The sequence below is a fragment of the Labeo rohita genome, chromosome 6, assembly GCF_022985175.1.
Source record: "Labeo rohita strain BAU-BD-2019 chromosome 6, IGBB_LRoh.1.0, whole genome shotgun sequence".
NCBI classification, from domain to species: domain Eukaryota; kingdom Metazoa; phylum Chordata; class Actinopteri; order Cypriniformes; family Cyprinidae; genus Labeo; species Labeo rohita.
This window is the reverse complement of record NC_066874.1, coordinates 23578994-23602426: the sequence shown is the minus strand read 5'-3', so window position 1 is coordinate 23602426 and position 23433 is coordinate 23578994. Positions and strand designations below refer to the sequence as shown.

Here is a 23433-nt window from a genome sequence, read left to right as displayed (position 1 = left end):
TGGTTTACAGTGAATTTATAACGGTTAGCTGTCCGCTGTCTGATCCGGGGTTCCGCTTCGCATCATGCCTAACAACGCCCCTTAGCTGTTATAAATTCACTGTAAACCACAGGTTCTCGGGGCTTATTGCTTCATTCCATGTGCACAAAAAGGTTGAGCCACTGACATCACATGAACTATTTCAACAATGTCCTTACTATGTTTATTTGATTGTGGTAGGACCCTTGCTGTCTACGCAGGGTCAGAAAGCTCTTGGATTTCATCAAAAATACCGTAATTTGTGTTCCAAAGATGGGTTTTACAGCTTTGGAATGACATGTGGGTGAGTAATTAATGACAGAACTTTCATTTTTGGGTGAACTATCTCTTTAATTCACATTTAGGGTCTGGTCAGATGTTAAACTAGATTCTGTTGAAGTGATGTGTTATCTCGCACAATTCAAACAGCCCACACAACAGGCACAAGTGCATACAATTGTAAAGGATACTGAATGGAAAGAGTGCAAGGTTAGTTGACTTATGAATGATGACTTATTTCAAATGTCTGCAAGTTAGCTATTAACTCAACACTCAGACTTTAGACTTGCATTCATTAACATTACTTCTAGACATGGAGGATGAAAGGAATGCGCATTGGCGGTTACTGGCTTTAGGCCATCCGTTAGCTGTATGAACAGCCGGGTCAACATCATTCTGGGCATTCCAGATTCCTGATTTCGGAATCGCTGACTGATAGCAGCAGCTCATACACAATGAAAAGTTCCATCTTCTAGAACAATCTAAAGCACCACAAACACAAACTGTTTGATGCAGATATGAAGGGTTCTTGATCATTCTGCATCACAAATTCTGGTTGTGTGTGTGTGCAAGTGATTAATATGCTAATATAATAAAGCAATACATGCAAGGACTGCAGCTCAGCTGCAGCTAAAGTGCATGGCTCATACACTCTGGTTGCATCCAGCTGTTTAAAAAAAACAAAAAGAGAGAGAAAAGTTCCACAGCTGTGCAGATCAACATTCATATTTACAACGACTGGCACACCTACTTGGCATTCGTACAACCAAGATATTGCAGGAAGTGTAAACTCGAAGTATTACAAGGTTCCTGTATGCAGTCATGAGATGAGCATGCACTCATGTCATTGTTGCCTTTGTGTTAGTGAGTTTTCACCTACACCACTGGCATGGAATATTTATAAACATTATGAGCTGCTCGCTTATTTGCCTGATGGAAACGACAAGCATTTGAATGCAAATTATTAATACTGGCTGTTCATAAAAAAAAACTGACTTCCTGTCAGAAAAAATGGCTCAGTCATATTTGTCAATCATATTTCCTGTTTGTAGCAGCATTGCTAACAAAAAATTAGTAAGCCAAGATGTTAATATGCGATGGGTGGAATGTATGTGAATGTTAAGGGAATGTTAATCAATCCCTCATCATAAATGACAGCAATATGGACATTCAGTGTCCAAAGCTGTCCAAAATGCATTCTTAATAGCAGTTTTTCATATTTTTTCTTTTACAATGAGCCTACCACAGCCTCTGTTCTCTAAAAGCAAACCCTCCTGCTCTCCATCTGTTCCTTTGAGTTTTCAGACCCCCTGCGTGAGATCTTTGGAGGGGTCGTGGGTGGTCTGATAGACAATGTGCAAGAAAAGTGGAGGTATGAAGCACAGGGAGGTGTGGTTTAAGGTGTGAGATGCGGGATCAAGCGTGGTCCTCCATGGGGAAAACGAGACGTGTGCCGCGGCTCAACAGCTCGTGTTCGCGCGTGTCCAGTTCTCGCTCCAGAGCGTCCTCCGACGTGCTGTCGCTGCGTTTGCCGTTCACACCCCAGCTTCCGCCCGATGCTTCGGGGCCGGAGGAGGACGAGGCTCCGTTGGCTGTGATGGCTGTGTCGCCATAGGTCAGCGTCAGGTCTCCTTCGTTCAAGATGAGGTCTGAGTCATTGTCTCGGAGCGGCTCGTGGTTCTGCGGAGCACAGTGACAAGTCGGACATGAAGGGAGGAGGACGGGATGCTTCGACACTCATACACATATACACACACACACTATTCAAGCTCAGCACAAAGGTTTATGAGGGACACTGTGGAGTCACAAAAAGACAAGATAAAAAGAGAAATACACTTAGATGTCCTTATGTAAGAGAAAAATCACTTACCTTTGTGCAATGCAGCCTTCAAGTACAGTTGGGAATATCATAGTTAAAAGTTACGTGATATTTTATACCTACAAAGTTGTATTTAAAAGTGGAAACTCAATATTCTTAGTAAAGGCAAATTGTTATGTTAGAGGGGACGTGTAGTTAGTTCAATGCCAGTAGTGTATTTAAACAACATTAGTTATGTAAACAACATTAGTTTGTTTTAGACTACAGCACTATTGAATGATGTTGACAGCATGAGTTGTTTCTAATGCTAAATCAGTGGTCAAGAAAAGGACGCAACAGTATTTCGGGATAAGCATTTAAAAAATATAACTACATTTTAAAAATCAATTGAAATAACGAAAGATGTTTGAGATATGAAAAAAAGAAAAGAAATGTCTTGATTAACTGAAAAGGTCTTGAGATTAAAAGATACGTAAAGAAAAAAAAAGACAATTTTAAAATTCACGTAAAATTCACTGGCACTGAATTAAAAAAAAAAAAAAAAAAAAAAAAAAAAAAAAAGGACTTTTAAGGACTTTTTCTCTCACAATTGCGAGTTTACATCTCACAATCCTGACTTTTATCACAATTGTGTGATATAAACTTGCAGTTGTGAGTTAAAAAGAGTTTATAGCTCGCAATTCTGAGAAATAAAGTCAGAATTGCGAGATATAAACTCACAATTCTGACTTTATAACGCACAATTGCGAATTGTGAGATATAACAATCGCAATTTAAGAGTGTATCAGTCACCCTCAAAATTGGGCTGTATAACACAAGTTTGCAAGTTTGTATCTCGTAATTCTGACTTTGTAGCAATTTTAAGTTTATATCTCGTAATTCTGACTTGATTCTCCCACCCCCTCAGAACTGGACTTTATAACACACAATTGCGAGTTTATATCTCAAAATTCAGAATTTTTTTTTTTTTTTTTTTTTCTTTTTTTCACGGTTCTAAGTTTATATCTCACAATTCTGAACTAATAACTCAACGTTTTTTTCTCGCAATTGCAAATGTGAAGTCAGAATTGATATAAACTTGCAATTCTGAGAACATAGTCTTTTCCCTCTTCAGATTTTGACTTCATAACATGTAATCACAAGTTTGTATCTCGCAAATCAGATTTTTTTTTCCCCCTCACAATAACAAGTGTAACATTCCACGTTATACAGTGAATTCCATTTATGACTGGATTCTGCATCGCAGAAATCATAGATAATATTGAGGTGTTTTGCAACTTCAGTGTGTCGTCAGTGGATTGAGATTTATTGCAATTTCAGCAACGTCTGCTGCTGCCTTAACTTTGAGAGACAACTGATGCGTGAGTGTTCACTGAAGCCTCCGGTTAGTGAGCGCTTTTGGTGTGAGAGATTATTTCGTGTTGATTGGTCAGACTCGTGACTCTCAACAAATCAGATTGGCGGTGGGCGGAGATTGCTCTCTGCTACAGAGTGGTGAGTTCTGACAGGCTGCATCAGCAGAGCCGAATAGCACGTTTCAAAATAAAATTATTTTATCGGCGAACCGGCTTTGAAAAATGGCCGATACCGATAATCATAAAAATGCCTAATATCGGCGCAGATAATCGGTCGACCCCTAATACAAACTCGCAATTCTGAGAACATATCAGTCTTTTTCTCCCTCAGCATTGGACTTTATAACACGCAACTACAAGTTTTTTTTTTTTTTTTTTTTTTTTTAAGTGTTTGTGGTAACCATTGTAAAAGTGTAAATAAATGAAGATAAATTGGTTTAATTGTTTTAATTGTTGAAAAGGCACACCCTTTAAGTCTTGGCTGCATTAACACCTTGGGGTGTGAATAAATTTTCATCTATTCCATTATAAATTATTCCTAATATACAGCTGAAGTCAAAAGTTTACATACACCTTGCAGAATCTGCAAAAATGTTAATTATTTTACCACAATAGAAGGGATCGTACAAAATCCATGTTATTTTTTTTTATTTAATACTGACCTGAATAACATATTTCACATAAAAGATGTTTACATATAGTCCACGAGAGAAAATATGAGTTAATTTTTTATTTTTATTTTTTTAAATCACCATTTTTAAAAGTTAACATATGCTTGATTCTTAATACTAATCAAAAGACTTAATTTTAAAATTCACGTAAAATTCACTGCCACTGAATTTTAAAAAAAAGGTAGTTTTTAAGGACTTTTTATCTCACTATCCTGATTTTTTCTCTCGCAATTGCGAGTTCACATCTCACAATTCTGACTTTTTCACAATTGTGTGATATAAACTCGCAGTTGTGAGTTATAAAGAGTTTATAGCTCGCAATTCTGAGAAATTAAGCCTGAATTAGGAGATAGAGTCAGAAAGAAAAAAAGTCATAATTGTGAGTTTATATCTCGCAATTCTGACTTTATAACGCGCAATTGCGAATTGTGAGATATAAAAATCGCAATTTAAGAGAGTATCAGTCACCCTCAAAATTGGGCTGTATAACACAAGTTTGCAACTCTTTCTCATATGCAACTATTACAGAAGGTTGAAACGCTCACTGATGCTCCAGAATGAAAAACGATGCAACAAGAGCCATAGGTGTAAACTTTTGAACAGAATGAAGACGTGTACGTTTTTATTATTTTGCCTAAATATTGTTTTTTTTTTTCCATTTAATTTAATTTTCTGCTCTTCAGAAGCTACAGAAGATGCTTACATTTTTCCAGAAGACAAAATATGTCTAATTTACCTTAATCTTCAAATTCAAAAAGTTTTCACTGAGTATTTTGTTTGTTTAGACTTCACTATGACTATGCGTGTCATCGCAATAATGATCAACTCAAACGTAGGAGCTTCCCAGGTGAACTTGAAGGCAGCATAAGCAATGACTGCAATACAGGAAATTCACACAACTCATTCACATGTAACAAGCATTTTTTTCAATAAATTATCTCCCACAGTTTAAAGGCTTGCCATTCACAGATCACTGGGTTTAGTGGTACTTCAGAGAATCACTGGGTGCTATTGAATGGGCTTGTCACTGAAGCACAATTACACCAGAGGATTACACTGTGTGCCAACAGATCAAACAAACTAAACTCTGTTACGCAACAGTTAGATTCACATATAGCTGCTGTTAAATCCCTTGAGAAGGATCTAAATAATGCCGGTTCCATGTTAATGGTTTGGGGTGGTGTGATTTATTCTGTGAAGATCACCTGTTTAAGCTCTCAAAGGCTCTAGATTCTAGATCTGTACTTCTTCCTTCTTACTGCACAGCTCCCGGGGACTATTCATTCGGATTGGTCAATTGCAAACAATTAAAAAAAAAAGTATATATTTTTTGTATAATGAACATTAAACTGGATTATTAAGTCTAAGGCAATGTTTTCCTGAAAGAAACAGACATTGTGGTAACTTTCTTCATACATAATTTCAACTCAAATCAATATTTCCTGCTTTTTTAAATTTATTTCCCAAGCCACCGTGTAATAAGAGGAGTATTGTAGAGTGTTGTCAGGAGTATTGTCGGTCATTATTTTGCAAGAACCCAGAGCTAACAGCATACATATTACAGGGTTTTTGCAGATTTTAAGGAGGTAAATTTAAAACCAAATAAAGAGAATTTAAGGAATAAACTGAATGGAACACAAAAACCCAATATGGTCTCTAAATGTAAATGTCTTGTATTAGCAAAGAAAACAACTTTAAAAAAAAAAAAAAAAAAAAAAAAAAAAAAAAAAAAAACACTTTCAGAACCCCAGTGTTACTCCGGTAAATGTACGGTAAATCAAATCTTTCCTGCCAAACTAGCACACATATTGGCATTAATTTTAAGTTTCTTTTTTTTGCCAAACTAGCACTGATACTTTGATACTTCAATTAATTCTACTACGGTAAAACATGGTAAACAATTTTTTTATTTTGCCAAACTAGCACATATACTACCATTAGTGTTACTAGAGTAAAACTATGCCAAACTAGCACATTAACCACAATTGGTTAACCACATGGTAAAGGTAATATTTTATGTAAAGCTAGCACAGACACTGCTATTAATGTTACTATAGTAAAATCATGGTAAAGTTTATCTTATCTGCCAAGCGAGACATAGTAAATTCTTTCCTGCCAACCTAGCACAGATATTGTCATTCATTTTACTATGGTAAACATATATATATATATATAAATAATAATAATTATTTATTTATTTTTATTTTTTATTTTTTTTTGCCAAACTAGCACTGATACTTCAATTAACACTGTTATGGTAAAACATGGTAAATTTAATTTTTTTTTTGGCCAAACTAGCACATGTACTACCATTGCTTATGCCAAACTAGCACAATAATCAGTGCTATTAATGTTACTACAGTAAAATCACGGTACAGTTTATTTTATCTGCCAAGCACAGTTACTTCAATTGACATTACATTGGAAAAACATGGTAAATCAAATCTTCCCTGCCAAACTAGCACAGATATTAGCATTAATTTTACTATTGTACAACCACGGTAAACAATCTTTTTTGCCAAATTAGCACTGATACGTTTGCGTCATGGTACTGTCGTGAATGTGCGCCGCAGACTGACACAGAAGAGAAAAACTGTTGAATAAAGTGTTATTTTTGCTGTCTTTGCGCACAAAAAGTACCACTGATGTCACATGGACTATTTTAACAATGTCCTTTCTGGGCCTTGAACGTGGTAGTACTTACTGTCTACACAGGGTCAGAAAGCTCTTGGATTTGATCAAAAATATCTTTATTTGTCATACTGGTCATACTGTTTGGAACATCTCGAGGGTGAGTAATTAATGACAGAATTTTCATTTTTGCGTGAACTGTCCTTTTAAAATCATTTAATTAAAAAAAAATGAATTTCATTTTCTCAGGTTGGAATCTGTAAATGTACCTTAATTTAAGAATATTTATAGATACATATATTAAAACATTTAATGCCTAACTTTATGAACTTATGACCTTTTTAAGGCCTTAATTTGTGAAAGGGCAAATTAAGACTTTAAGACACGCAGAAACCCTACTATGGGCCAGTTATTTTGTGTATTTTTGCTTCACCAGTAAAAACGGTTTCATAAAAAGCCAAATCAAAACAGTAAATATCACTTTTGTAAACCATGCTGGTCCAATCAAAATACAGGACCGGAACTACAGTAAGTGTTGCATATTTTGTATCAATGACTGGCTAACAGTGCAGTACTTAACCTCCATAAATGAACCATTATCATTAAGAGAACGGTTCTGTGTAAGTGCTCTTCAAAATGAAGTGATATGGGAACAAAAAATAAGTTCAACACAAAAGACCTTTAAACAAAGAGGAAATTGCAGGAATGAAAAAGCTTGTTATTCACATCCGAAACACAATACAAAATGGATTTAACAAGAGGAACTATATAACAGCCAAAGAAAAATTAGCAGCAAAATTTTTAAAAATGAGGAATATGTAGGCCATAAATAAATGAACTTCTTGCTTCGTTTTGTTTTCAGATTTAATGAGCAAGCAACTAATAAAAATGACGGAGAAAGTAAAAAGGGAAATGAAACCTAGACGGAGACTGTGGAAACAGAGAGGGAGAAGCTGGGGTGAAATAAAAAGAAATAAGAAGCAAAACTAAAAAAAAGCAATTCAAAGAAAAAAAAGTCAGAGACAGTGAACTAAGATACACATGACAGGTTTAAAGAGGGCCTAGAGAGAACAACCGAGACAAGAAAAGAGAAACAGAAATATATACAGACAGACAAACTGGGGTATTTAGATGAACTGACCCAGTTTAAAAGGATGTACATAACACAAACATGACAATGACTCATGTTCTGAGGTAAGAACTATCTTCTTTTTAGGTCTGCAAACACATCACTCTTTTTTCTGGTATTCACATCGCTCCATCTACTGCGGCTACGAGGGGCATAATTGTGTTACGTGGGAGAGAGGTGGGCGATCAAGCAGTTCTGCAGGACATTTAGCTCATTGTGACCCAACAGCACAATGTAAGGCTGTAAGACGTTTGTGAGCGCAGCCAAGCAGCCTGAGCTACAGTATGAACATTGTGATGAATAGTGGAATTCGCAGAAGTGAATGGGCCTGTGACTACTGTGAATAACTGTGTTCTCCATGCTTGAGATACTGGAACGCCTCTCGGGCTCACCAACATGAGAGTGGCATCATGAAAGACTCTTTTGTGACCAGGCGCACACTGAATGCGTCTTCCTTCGGGTCTGTGTCCAGTCTAAAAGCCCCAGTGCTTTTGTGTGTCTGTCTGTCTTTTTCTCTTTTCTTTTCAATCAGGGTTGCACAGAGCAGCAACATTAGAAAGCAAGCTATGGAAACCAAAGCGTGCTGTTGAGGAACTCAGAATAAGTTATTTCCTTAGAAACACAGCAGTGCTGTGAAGTAATGACCGATATACTAGCAAATAAGGGGCTGTTTGGAGAATATAAGCAATGGGTTTATGTAAAAAAACGCATTAGTCGTGTAGTGTTGTGTTTACATACGCTGCTGTTCAAAAAGTTTAGGATCAATAAGATTTTTGTTTTTTTTTATGCTCATCAAGGCTGCATTTATTTGATCAAAAAAATAATTTATGAAATATTATTTTAATTTATAATAGCAGTTTTTTATTTTAATATACTTTAAGATATAATTTATTCCTGTGAAGCAAAGCTGAATTTTCTGCATCATTACTCCAGTCTTCAGGGTCACATGATCCTTCAGAAATCATTCTAATATGCTGATTTATAATCAGTGTTGGAAACAGTTGTGCTTTTTAAGAAACAGTGTTTTTTTTTAAAGAAATTAGTACTTTTATTCAACAAGGATGTGTTAATTGGATAAACAGTGCTTACACTGTTACAAATGATTTCTATTTTGAATGCTGTTCTTTTTAACTTTTTAATCATAAACGAATCAACAAAAAAGTATAACAAAGTATCTAAACAAATATTAAGCAGCAGTTTCAATGCTGATAATAAATCAGCTTATCAGAATGATTTCTGAAGGTTCATGTGACACTGAAAACTGAAGGAACGGCTGATTAAAATTCAGCGCTTCTTCGCAGAAATAAAATATATTTTAAAGTATATTAAAATAGGAAACCAATATTAGAAACTGCAATACTATTTCACAATATTACTGTTTTTTACTGATCCCTAACTTTTGAACGGCATTGTACTTTGAATTAATAGAGTAAATTAAGGGTTTGAACTAAGTAAAAAAAAAAAATACAAATAAAAAAAAACCTGAATAAAAATCAGTTAGATTTATAAAAGAAAGTAGTAAAAAACTATTTATTTAAATAATTGTAGTTTTATCATATTTATATATAAAATAATACAATTCTATTAAAAACTGAAAAAGATGAATAAACACATATCTATTTCATAAATAAATAAATAACTGTTCAAATATAAATCGATAAAAAAAATACAATAAAACAAAATAAATAAATTAAAATTAATAAAATGTATGCATACAAATATATGTCAATATATATGTCAAACTATATGCAAATATAAATATTTGTCCAAATTCTATTTATTTTGAATATATTTTATCATTATTTATTTTTTATTAACATATCGAATATATACAAATGTGTATTTTTGTGATCACTCATTGAAGACTGACACGGAAGAGAAGAAAAGGTTGAATAAAACTGTTATTTTTGTTTTCTTCGCATACAAAGCGTATTCTCGCAGCTTCATAACATTACGGCTGAACCACTGATGTCACATGGACTATTTTAACATCGTCCTTACTACCTTTCTGGGCCTTGAACATGTCAGTTGCATTGCTGTCTATGCAGGGTCAAAACACTCTCAGATTTGAAAAATATCTTAATTTGTGTTCCAAAGAAGAACGAAGGTCTTGATTTGAAACCACTTGAGGTTGAGTAATTAATGACAGAATTTTCTTTTTTGGGTGAGCTATCCCTTTAATAACTGTATGCGTATGTGGTCTTACCTCATAGGCCTGAGGGCTGGTCAGACATCGAGCCAGTGGACCGCAGCAGGCCGGAAGAGTGGAGGTCAAAGGGGGACCGCTATGCGTCAGGATAGGCTTCAGGTAACTGTACTTGTGTTAAGGGAAAAAACTCTTCTGAAGTGTCAATGTCAGACAACCAGGTTTGGACTGTATTTGATGTAGACAGTTCTTACTTCATCATTTACTTTTAATTACAAAAACAGCTGAAAACATGGAGGTGTAAAGTTCATTCAGTAGTAGCTTATAATGTGCTTACATTAGATAATCATGCCTTATAACTCTCACAAAAATTCCTAAAAACACTCACTATATGCAAAAGAGCAGTTTTGGACAGTCTTTTCAATGAACAAAAAAGCACTCTTGTGAAGTAAATGAAAAAAAAAAAGTTTTTCGGGCTAAACCAATAACGACTGCAAGACTTCTGACATTCATCCAAGTCAAACATTTCCAAACAACCAATCAATTCAACCCCAAAAATAGCATTGCTTATAAGCTTCAAAATTCAGCTTGGCAGCAGCAAGAGCTCATCTTGGAACAGATATGATTGAGTCTCAGCCTCATTATCATGGAGTAAACAGATCATCATCCCCTTAAATAGTTTACTCAGAGTCCAGCGCACACAGATCTGAGCAGGACAGCTAGTACGCGATTGGCAGCAATACTGAGGTTTTTTATTTTTGACAGACGGGGATAAAAATAGAGATGGCGGCAGCAAAGTGTCGATGGCTTGAAACCAAGAACACCCAGTGATGGATTTGGAAGTGTTTAATATCTTCGAGGGGGACCTGAACTGGATGTCCCTACATAGTTAGAAAGAGGTTGCCAGGTATAAACTGAAAAATCTCTCCAATAACATGAAATAAAACAGGCTGTTGGCCAATAGAACTGGCCTTTTGGAAAAGCACACAAACGCACATTAATTCACTCCCGAGGGCCTGCGCAAAAGGAACTGAATGTTGTTGGGTAGGTTGTTGTGGCAATAAGGCAACACGCTTGCGAGCTCAAACGCAGGCTATGGGCGCAAAGAAAAATCCCAAGCTAGGTTTTCTAATAAACATCTGACATAAGCTCTGAGGACCTGTGAGTCACCACATGTGGAGCTGGCCAGACACAGCTGTGCAGGAAGCGGATTGAGAAGTCTGTGAGAAAATGTGTGTGCTACTTTCACCTTTAAGCATTATTTCTAGCAACCGTGTGCTAAATAAAACCCCTTTCTTTTGCTATTCTGTTTCTCTTACCACCCACGAGCGTCTCGCTGAAAAGGTACGGCTACAGTAAACCTCTCAGCACAAAATAATTGCAGTGGATAGGCCCTGCTGGGAGCTCAAGAATCACTGATTGCTTCATTCAGGCTTTGTGAAAACGGACTGCAGTCATTTCATTCGACTTTCCGTGCGAAGAATGTCCGTAATGACATTTCCAGCAGCTCGTATTGAGGTGCGGAGCTCAGACTGGAGCTTTTTTTGGACTGGGAGTTGCATAAGCAGGGTGAGGCTTGTCAGTTCGGGGGTTTAGAGGCTCAGTTAAGGCCTCGGAGGAACTCCACCACTGATCAAAAACAGCTATCTTACGAAATCGTGGAATTATTCATCCCTTTTTCACTCTTACTCCGCATTTATATTCATCCAGATCCGCTTCAGCGAGTTTCATCAATATGTGTGTCTCTTTTGTCATTGTCTGTGGTGTGGGAGCAGATGCTTTTTCCTAGTCATTTGCATGGAGCCAAAGTAATCTCACTGGCTAGGCTCACGGAAGAGCGGAGAAGAGAACGGTGAAAGAGAAGTAATGCTCAACCGTGCTTGAGATCTTAATGACAAGACCACAAAAGCGTGCAAGTGTGTGTTGTTGTGAATTGCATGCTGAAAAGGATACTTGTGGTCAAAAGTATACCAAAGTCTAAAGAGCCAGGCACTCTCCTGCTTGGTCTTGCTCTGTCCTTCTGACTGGGATCCATCCTGATGAGAGAAAGAGGAAGTAAGTCTGATTTGTTTCATCTACGGCAGGGCTATGCAAACTTTCACATATATATTATATACTGTAGCTTTAGCAAATATTGAATTAAGATAAATCAAAGCACAGTACAAAATTGTGGCAGACGAGTCAATAATCAAATAGATGTTTTTAAAAATCAATATACTGTTTTATGTTCATCATTGACTGTCCATGTTGCAACAACAATCTATGTTGCAATCGGGTTGTGTCAATTTGGAATTTGTCATTCTGGAAAAAACGTGATGCTGCAAATGTTAGCTCAAAGGTCTGTCTTTTGGGTAATAAAGGCTTAGGAATACACTGCTTTTTTTCCTCAAAAAACATTATATTATTATATCATATTATATTATATAAAATGTAAAGTGTGTTCTTTTTGCACCTCTAGTGTCATCAAACGTTATTCCACTACTGGCCACGTAATGCTTAATAAAATGGTCTGCCAACTTTTGAATGTGTGGAATTGAACTTGATACTCAACCGTTTATTATTAATATACAGTACACACACTCAGTATTCATCCATATTTATCCATTGACTTTATATGTAGTACAACCTCAGGTCTCCCTCTGTTCTTCCAGTGGCCAATACATTCATCATCTCATGAGTTCAGTTTCAAATTTAGCTTCATTGCACTTAAAGAGATTACAGATTAATGACATCACAAACAAGCTTAAAGTAACACTATACTGCAACCTACCCTAAGCTTGCTATATTTCTTTAGTGTTAAAGTTCACTTCCAGAATAAATATTTACAGATAATGTATTCATCCCGTTGTCATCCAAGATGTTCATGCCTTTCTTTCTTCAGTCGTAAAGAAATTATGTTTTTGAGAGGAAAACAATTTAGGAATTATCTCCATATAGTGGATTTCTGTGGTTTAAACAGTTTAAATGCAGCTTCAAAGGGCTCTAAATGATCCTAGCCGAAGAATAATGGTCTTATCTAGCGAAACGATTGGTCATTTTCTAAAAAACAAAAAACAAAAATGTGTGTACTTTGTAACCTCAAATACTTGTCTTGTCTAGCTCTGTGATGCACATGCAAAATCTGTGTAATCCGGGTCAATACAGTTAGGGTATGTTGAAAAACTCCCATCTCATTTTCTCCTCCAACTTCAAAACCATCCTACATCGCTGCAGAAGTACCGACCCAGTGTTTACAAAGTTTACAAAGTGAACCTAAGTGTATTGACCCGGATTACACTGAGTTTGCATGCGCATCACAGAGCTAGACAAGACAAGCATTTAAGGTTAAAAAGTACATACATTTTTATATTTTTCAGAAAATGATCGAGCGTTTCGTTAGATAAGATTCTTATTTCTTGGCTGGGACCATTTAGAGCCCTTTGAAGCTGCATTGAAACTGCATTCTGAAACTCACTGGCACTATAGAAATCCACTAAAATGGAGATAATTCCTGAAATGTTTTCCTTAAAAAACAATTTGTTTATGACTACAGAAAGAAAGGCATGAACATCTTGGATGACAACGGGGTGAATACGTTATCTGTAAATATTTGTTCTGGAACTGAACTTCTCATTTAACACTATAATGAGGACCACTGTTAATAAGATGAGACAAAAGTAAAAGTGTACACATGTGATTTAGAGATGTCTTACACCAAAAAATTCAGTAGTGATTACCACCAAGTAAAAAACACTACTTAACTTTAAAAAGATAACATTAACATCAATATTAACTAATTAAAATGTAGGCATGGAGTAATAGACGTAATTTTCTCTTCTTTCAATAAAATTTCTTCAACAACAACGTTGTTGTTTTTTATTAACGCTGCAAAACTGCATGTACAGATCTTGAAACATTGACATTATCATGGAAATCTGACCTTTTCTGTGTTTAAGTGCTATAATTGGGTCTCTGGTGCATCTACCAACCCAGAAGATGTGAAAAAGAACAACCCAATAAACTTTTTGGTAAGCCTTTCTCTGCAAGCTTGTGAGAAAGCATGTGTGCGCTCAGAAAACCCTATATCAGAAGTTTAAATTAATATGGTTTAACATGCATGATTTCAATGCAATAGACATGATAATCAAAACCAAACAGATGTTTTTTTTCGGCAAAGTATCTGAGATACAAGCTGTAAAGGCACAGCCCTATTCTGGAGGGGGGGAGGGGCAGCAGCTCATTTGCTCCTGCTCAAAATAGGCATTTTCAAAATTATATATATTTATATTACATACTGTAAAAAGGGGCATGACAGGTCTCCTTTAAGAATTTTTAAGAATAAAATTCTTATAAACTATTATTTTCTTCTTGTTCTAACTTAGAATAGCTATATATTGTTTAGTTTGCATATGCAGTATGTTAATGTTAATATGCAGTATAATAAACTTGTGAATTGTTAAAAAAAAAAAAATTATAATTGTCAGTAACCCTTTAAAGTTAGGATAGCCTGTAGTTACATAAACTACATATTGCTTCTACCATATTTTACTTTTACTTTAGCATCATTTTAATTCTATCATACGTTTGTGTTCCAGATAGTAATACTAAGGGTTGTCAAAAGGGAGAAAGACAGACAGAAAAGCCTTTTAAAAACCAGGCAGATCACCTCACCCTCTAACCACGTTCACTTCAGACAATATAGACTTCCCAGAAACTCACTAATGTCTGTTTAACAGTTTACTATCTGACAGTAATGCTAAGAAATAATTTACAGTGGAAAACAAAAAGGTCCTCTGTTGAGTTCATTGTACTCTTAAAGGGATAGTTCACCCAAAAGTGAACGTTTGGTCATCATTTACTCACCCTTACGTAGTTCCAAACCTGTATGAATTCCTTTCTTCCGTTAAGCACAAAAGAAGATATTTTGAAAAATGTTGTGGTAGCCACTGCCTTTAATAGTATAAAACTTTCAATACTATGAAAGTTAATGACTATCATTAACTGTTTAGTTGAAAGAAACCCATACAGGTTTGAAACAACATGAGGGTGAGTATATGATGACAGATTATGCTTGTGGTTTTGCAGATGCAGTTTCTACTGATCTGATTTCCATCATTGCCATATAATGTAACTAGTTTAAACCAGGATGAACAGAGGAGGAATGTCATTTCAAAGATGTCCGTTCCTAATTAGCTTTGCCTTTCTGATTTCAGCAACAATTCATGATATAAAAAGCAACTTGTTTCTCTGTATTGGTGCATGTATTCGCATGTCTTCAAAAACACACCCACAGGTTGCAAACATTACATGCCAACAGCTAAAAGCCATCAAGGTTGTTTACATGCCCGCGTTTGAAGGGGTCCGAGTTATCTTACAAAAGATCGCTCCACAAATGACACATAGGCAGGCATGCAACCTTTTTTTTACATGCTAAAAACCGGAAGAAAGAATTTGTGGTTTTCTTGGGTAACTTCATATAAGATCCTAAGTGCAAAAGCAACAGGAAGATGTGGCAGCAATTCAGAATGAGACTTTCACATTTTCCGAAATAAATGTTACTGATAATTGTGAGTGCAAAACCACAATGTTCCTAGGTGGTGTGGTTTGTACGACATTGCAGAGTTCTTCCTTCAATGCTTAAAAATTACTAGCACACACCTCGTTTGTTTTACAGCTTGCGGCATTACTCATGTCTGTAGCAAAAAGAGAGTACTTCAAATATAATGACGGTAAAAGCTTCACTGGCAGGAGGACAGAAACATATTGAGACTTACTCCCTGAAGGACCTGGAAGCTGTCCCCACATGGTTGAAGATCCTGATCAGGGTCCACTCCAACTCTGAAAGAGAGTGAAACTGCACATCAGTCTGCCTGTGTGCATTTTTGACGTGAGCTTTTAACCCACGATGCATATCCAGCCACACATACATACTGCGACCTTTTAGCAAAGCCCACAAACAGCAGCAGCACGAACAAAAGATAAACAGGTGGAATAAACTCAAGCAGAGCTACAGTATATTGATCCAGTTATGATCTCATTTCACACAACATGCCTACTGCAGCAAGCCAAGGTTTCCGCTGAGAAGCAGTTATAGAGATAAATCATAAGGTCTACAGGTCACAGGCCTAAACTTCTAGGACAATGAGTTTTTGACATCTTCTAATTTAAATAAAATTACCATGAAACAGCATGTAAAAACAACAAGGAATGAACAAAATGTTGATTTAACTTTGATTTATTAAAAGGGATAGGTAACCCAAAAATAAGAATTCTGTCATTAATTACTCACCCTCATGTCGTTCCAAACCAGACCTTCGTTCATCTTTGGAACACAAATTAAGATATTTTTAATAAAATTTGAGTGCTTTCTGACCCTGCATAGACAGCAACGCAACTGACACATTCAAGCCCCAGAAAGGTAGTAAACACATTGTTAAAAATAGCCCATGTGACATCAGTGGTTCAAGCGTAATTTTATGAAGCTACAAAAAAAGCTTTTGTGTGCAAAGAAATAATGACTTTATTCAACTATTTCTTCTTTTCTGTGTCAGTCTTCATTGTGCATTCACCACTGATATCACATGGACTATTTTAACTATGTCCTTACTACCTTTTCGGGCCTTAAACATGTCAGTTGTGTTGCTGTCTACACAGGGTCAGAAAGCTCTTGAATTTCATCAAAAATATCTTCATTTGTGTTCCGAAGATAAACGAAGGTCTTACAGATTTGGAACAACATGAAGGTGAGTAATTAATGACAGAATTTTCATTTTTGGTCACTTGCTCTTAAAATACTCAATTTTTGGACGTATAGATAAAAGTATTAAATCTTTCGAATCTGTAAAGACTCTACGTTTATTTGTGTGCACTCAAAATAACAACAAAACATTGTGCTTTTGTAAAATTATTAAAGCAAACAGGACACGCTTTCTGCCTTCTTGGTCTCTATGAACTTGAGCCTGAAACTACGAAACTCTGTATATACTTGCCTTACAGGCATGAAAAATATATCTATAGAGAGCAAAATGTCTACTTTTAAATGAACCAATTCAAATAGAAAACAAATATTATATAAAGATTATGTAATCTGTATGAAACATACATACAGGCGCATTCACAACTGTGCTTAATGCATTATACAATGGTGAAGTTTACAACATGGAGGTGTGCCCGGTTCGCTTACATAAGCAAATTGCGAGCACTTTCCACAGTAGTCCGTGCTAACTTTTCGATTGTTTCATCATCAGACTCCGACTCGAATTGGTAAGGTAAAATCGATGCTATCTTTTCTATGTATTGACAAGTCTCCACGGCTGTCATTCAATTATGGAAACAGGCGTTTCGTTTTCCCGACACGCACTTTACGCGGTGAACCGATCATAAAGGACTGCGCCATCTGACCAATCACAGCAGTGAGGGCTCACGGAAAAGAGGGGATTAGAGAGACTAATTCTTCTAACTGTTTCACACAAGTCGTTTACGATTCATTTAGAATTTAGGTCAAATTAACTGTTTTTTGACCTTGCATACATGTAAATCTGTTTTAGGAGACTCATAAAACAATATTAGCAACCTTTAAAATGGCATAATAGGAGCACTTTAAACCAAAAACAAAGAAAGCACTAGTTTATCAATAATTTATTAAATTGTTAATGCAGCCTTACTGTTTTTCCCAGACACATTCATAATTATTATATCTGTCGATGCCATTTTTTGCATGCGCTTGAGTGCTTATTAGGCTATGTAGGCAATTAAAGGCTGATTATTATGATTTATATGGTTTATTAATAAACATGCATGCATGCATAAAAATGAATGACTGCTAGTTGACCAGAAAAATCTTTAGTCGAGGGCAGCCCTAATTTTAAAATCAGTTAAACATCAGTTTAACACACTAAAACGTGTGGTTGTTCGCTTTATGACAAACAGTCTTTTCCTGTAAATGAATGGTTCCTGGCCAGAATAAGCTGCAAAGTGAACCTGACTTCGATCTGGATCAAAGACCGACCTTGCATGGAGAGCCAGCCATGTTCTCCCATTCGCTTGACTGGCTGAAACACGAGGAGAACCCAGCAGACCTTTAGAGCACAGAGGGTGAGATTTTGCTGAGATAAGTGATACACTAGGTAAACACTCACTCTGGCCTTTAAGTACATTTACTGATCTTTGATCCGATGGCTCATCTTTCATTCTCCGTCTCAATTAAAGCAGTGGATATGATGCGGCCGCTGGTTTTTGAACCTCAAGGATCAACAGAGACTTCATTGTGAAGTTAGATAGAGCTTGAGGGTTAGCAGATGCTCAGGCGTTCTGAGCCTCCAGTGCCGCCCAAGTGGACAAGCGCCAATGAAAACAGAAAAAGCTGACTTATTATCCGTCTTTGCACTGACAAGCAGTTAAACCCTTACTGAACGTCTTTGTCTTTTCACAGTTGGCAAGGAAGATTTGGTGGGCGATATTAATAGAGGAGGAGTTACCAGATAACATATTCTCCCAACGTAATTCATTTCTAGGTGACAGACTGGGTGTCTTAACAAGCTGCTGTTGTTTCTACCATGTCTGTAAAACAAAAAAAAGACAGTTTTCCTCCCCAGTGGTTTACCTAAAGGGTGCCTGAGTTGTCAAACAAAACTTACAGCTGTGGTTACAGTTCAGGGAAGATTTGCTTACATACAAGTTACACTGGGAAAGGGGAAACAGTGGGGAAGGAAGGAACTTGAAGTTGAAAGGGAATAAAATGGAGGGGCTCAGAGGAGGAAAAGCAAGAGACAAAACAGGAAATTAAATACAAGGAAATCAAAGAACATCTTGGAGTTAAATAATATAAACAAGCTACTGTAATGACGAGGTCTGCAGCTGGAGGGTGGGCTGCATTAAAGGTCACATGGAGGTCAGAGAAGCCAGTTATGACCAAAAAACAAAGCAAAGATTGAGGAAGAGTATGAAGCTTTGCTCCTAACCACAGTTTATACATACACACGCTTGTGTAGAAAGCATGTCAGCATGGTGAATAGTGAACATTTCCTTCCTGTTAGATGGACTGAGCAGCTCTCGCTGTCAACCTGTGTGTGCGGTTGCTGATGTGCTGAAACCAAGCAAGCCAAGGGCAGCAGATTGCTTTGAATGCAGGTATAGGAGGAAGCTTATTAATTTCGAGAGACTAATCTTGTTTCTTTTGATGCCTTGGTATTAGTCATCTGCAGTCTTAAGCCAGGAAGGTGTCGAGTCTTTGCCAGTGAGCTTTGTGTAGAGATTTCCTTTAGCACCCCGACGTGAAAACAGCAATGTGACAGCAAGCGCGCACACACACACACACACACACACACACACTCACATTCTTTCAAAGTGACTCCCACCAGTTTTAAATACAGCCCTGGAAGAAATGTACTGGCACATCATGGAGACTAACCACTGAGAACAAACATTTGAGTGTGCAAAGGAAGTTAACTGCTTACAAAGGGGTGCTGTAATGATTTATACAGAGTAGACAAAGATTTTTGCAGGAGTAAAATAGATTAATAGAGGCAGTGAAAGATTTGGAACAGACTAGAAAAAGTAAAAATAAAACAACAAAATAATTAATTAAATAATTAGTAGAACAATATATTAGATTAAGAAAGAGTAGCAGGAATAGAATAGAATAAAATACAATAGCATAGAAAACAGAATAGAATGTTTGCACTGAATAGAATAGAAATAGAAATATTTACTGGAATTTCAGTGCAAATTTCTCTTACTATTCTTTAAAAAAATAAATTTGATTCTATTATATTCCTGCTACTTGTTTTTAATCTAATATATTTGATTTAAGTGTTAGAATAGAATAGAATGGAATAGAATAGAATAAAATAAAATGTTTGCACTGAATAGAATAGAAATAGAAATATTTACTGGACTTTTAGTGCAAATGTTCTATTTCTCTTATTATTCTTTAAAAAATATATTCGATTTATTATATTCCTGCTACCTATTTTTAATCTAATATATTTAAGTGTTAGAATAGAATAGAATAGAATAGAATAGAATAGAAATAGAAATATTTACTGGAATTTCAGTGCAAATGTTCTATTTCTCTTATTATTCTTTAAAAAATATATATTCGATTCCATTATATTCCTGCTACTTGTTTTTAATCTAATATATTTGATTTAAGTGTTAGAATAGAATAGAATGGAATAGAATAGAATAGAATAGAATAGAATAGAATAGAATGTTTGCACTGAATAGAATAGAAATAGAAATATTTACTGGAATTTTTGTGCAAATGTTCTATTTCTCTTATTATTCTTTAAAAAATATATTCGATTCTATTATATTCCTGCTACCTATTTTTAATCTAATATATTTAAGTGTTAGAATAGAATAGAATAGAATAGAATAGAATAGAATAGAATAGAATAGAATGTTTGCACTGAATAGAATAGAAATAGAAATATTTATTGGAATTTCAGTGCAAATGTTCTATTTCTCTTATTATTCTTTAAAAAAAAAAAAAAAAAAAAATATATATATATATATATATATATTCTCGATTCTATTATATTCCTGCTAGTTGTTTTTAATCTAATATATTTGATTTAAGTGTTAGAATAGAATAGAATGTTTGCACTGCACTGAATAAAATAGAAATAGCGACTGCAATTTCAGTGCAAACATTCTATTTTTATTCTATTCAATGCTAACATTCTATTCCATTCCATTTTACTCTATTCTATTCCTGCTACTCTCTTTTTTAATAATTAGCAAAACAATATATTAGATTAAGAAAAAGTAACATGAATAGAATAGAACAGAATAGAATAGAATAGAATAGAATAGAATGTCTGCACTAAATAGAGTAGAAATAGTGACTGGAATTTCAGTGCAAATGTTCTATTTCTATTTATATTCTATTCAGTGCAAACATTCTATTCTATTCTATTCCTGCTACTCTTTTTAAATAAATAAAATAAAACAAAATAAAATAATTAGCAAAACAACATATTAGATTAAGAAAAAGTAACAGGGATAGAACAGAATAGAACAAAACAGAACATTTGCACTGAATCGAATAGAAATAGTGACTAATTTCCATGCAAATGTTCTATTTCTATTTCTATTCTATTTAATTACATTCTATTCTATTAATTTACATTCTATTCTATTATATTCCTGCTACTCTTTTTAATATAATATATTGTTCTACTGATTTTATTACTTAATTTTACTTTAATTTTATTTAATGTCAGTGTTCCTGTTATTGGATTATAAAATAATAAATAATAAATAATTCTTTTTTTTTTCTTTTTTTTTTGTAAAAAGGGTAAATAAAATAAAATAAGCAGGAAAATATATAAGAGAAAGAAAGAGTATCAGGAATAGAATAGAATAGAATATTTGCACTGAATAAAATAGAGAAGAAATGTTTGAAGAATGTTTCCAGAATGTTTACACTAAAATTCCAGCCTCTATTTTTGTTTTCAGGCCGAAAAAGAAAAAAAAAAAAGAAAGTGCTAATTTATAACAGGAACACTGACAAAAATCAGCATTTATATTAAAAAAAAACGTTAAAATATGTAAATAAAAAAAAAAAAAGCTACATTTGTTTAGATATTTACATAGATATTTCAGCCCAGTATGTCTAAAATTATCATATTCAGATTGGAATTTTCATTTTGGTGCATCACTGTAAAATAAAACAGGATAGATACATTTTGCAGGAATACTGTAGAAACAGGAGTACAATAGAGTCTTATGTAATCAAAAGATATGTGCTTGATTAAAGCAGAAGCCCAGACATGACAGTGTCAAACACCCACGCTAATGCCTGCTTCCATTGTGCATTTTACCAGGTAAGGTCACCACCACCTGTACAAGAGTGTAAAGTCCATCATCACCTGACGTAATTCCACAGTCTATGCAGCCTCTCCTTCTCTGCCGCAGACGTCTCTCCAACCCTGAGCACAACACAGAACTCTTGAGACCAGGCTTGCAAACGTCAAACATCCTGACAGCTTCTACTGAAAAAAAGACTACAAACTCTGAAGTTTCTCTGACTGGAAAAATTGGTATTTGTGTCTATCCATTGCTATTTGCGTTTCTTGGTACATAATTACACATGAGAACACATAAAGTAATAAAATAAATGAGGGATTTAGCATTTCCAAAAGAGTGATGTAATGGTTAAATGCTTTTCCCAGGCATTTGCAAGGAGAGACAGAAGTTGTCAAATTATGTAGGTCAAAAGACATTTAAACTTCTTATGCAAAACAGACGTTCCCTTTCTGATACATAAAGTGTGTTTGAGGCCTCACATTCCTGCTCTCAATTGGCTCTCTGTGCACTGAGCTCAATGTTTATAGAGTAAGTGGAACCTCCCGGGACTGTTCTAGAAAAGCCAGAACTGGCCAACACAGAGGAAGCAGCAGTAACCAATGCTGAGGAGAATCATCTGGCTTAGTTCTTGAGCAACAGACAGCCTCCAACCACTCTCAGGCCATTTCAAAACTGTCATATTACTGCATACAAGATTTTCAAAATGTTCAGACAGGAGTTTATTCAAATAAGAATAATTAAAACAATTAATTAAAAAACTACATTTTAAATAATTAAATATATTTTAAAAACACAAAATATTCAAATAAATCAATACTGAAGTAATACAATGGCCACATGAATGCCTTTATAAAAAACAGCACTAAATGTGGATGTAAAAGTAGCCATGCTTTGCATTCTAATGCAGTCTTTTTTCCCCCAGCACTCCGACATTGCATTGACAAATGCCTGAAAGTACACCATCGATTCCAGTTTCTATGCAAAAGCCTCTCTTTAATCTCAGGTGACCTGGTCAGCTCAAATAAAAGCAGTAGCACCCCATCTTTTTCTTTGAGCTCAACATGAGCCTCTTCTCTCATCCTCACTTAAGTACAGTAGCATTGCCTTTTTTTCTCTTTTTTTTTTTTTTTTCAATGAGTTATCTGATTGCTTATTTTAATTGCACATTGATTAGCATGCAGTTGCCCAGAGCAGGAGACAACCATAGTCGAATTAAGAATAGTGTGTATGTGTGAGTACTGGAGAGCAGCCCTCACTCAACATGGAAAAATGTAGCGCGAGTGAGTCTAGGGGTCAACTGTAGTGCATTCACGGAAATGGAAACCCTTCGGAGAATGAGAGAGAATTACATCCATCAAATTTAGTTGAAAAGTAGAACAACAAAAGGCCAGCGGTGGAATCCCTAAATGCTCAGGAAACACAGCTGGCAGAAAAATCACTACTGTTAATACACTAATGGACCATGTGACCAAAGGATTGCTACTTTTGCTGTGCAGAATTTAAAATAAGAGAAACCCCAAATGTCTCTTTGATCTGCCGGTGTATTGTCTTATTATTGTCTTACATGCATTGTATAAATTAAGGAATTTATT

The 23433-nt window shown here is 35.3% G+C and overlaps 1 protein-coding gene across 2 annotated transcripts in view; it reads right to left on the bottom strand.

Moving 5' to 3' along the window:
- Positions 1-1060: 1060 nt before the first annotated feature.
- Positions 1061-23433, bottom strand: part of slc9a7 (solute carrier family 9 member 7) — a 46973-nt gene continuing 24600 nt past the window's right edge. Inside the window, exons 13-17 of one of the 2 annotated variants that reach the window (XM_051111576.1) lie at positions 21904-21963; positions 15802-15865; positions 12002-12084; positions 10109-10214; positions 1061-1977 (exon numbers count right to left, since the gene is read on the bottom strand). In XM_051111576.1, the coding sequence (XP_050967533.1) occupies positions 1714-1977; positions 10109-10214; positions 12002-12084; positions 15802-15865; positions 21904-21963 (577 nt within the window). In that variant the 3' untranslated portion in view covers positions 1061-1713. The remainder of the gene's footprint in view (positions 1978-10108; positions 10215-12001; positions 12085-15801; positions 15866-21903; positions 21964-23433) is intronic. The other variant, XM_051111577.1, reaches the window with a different exon arrangement.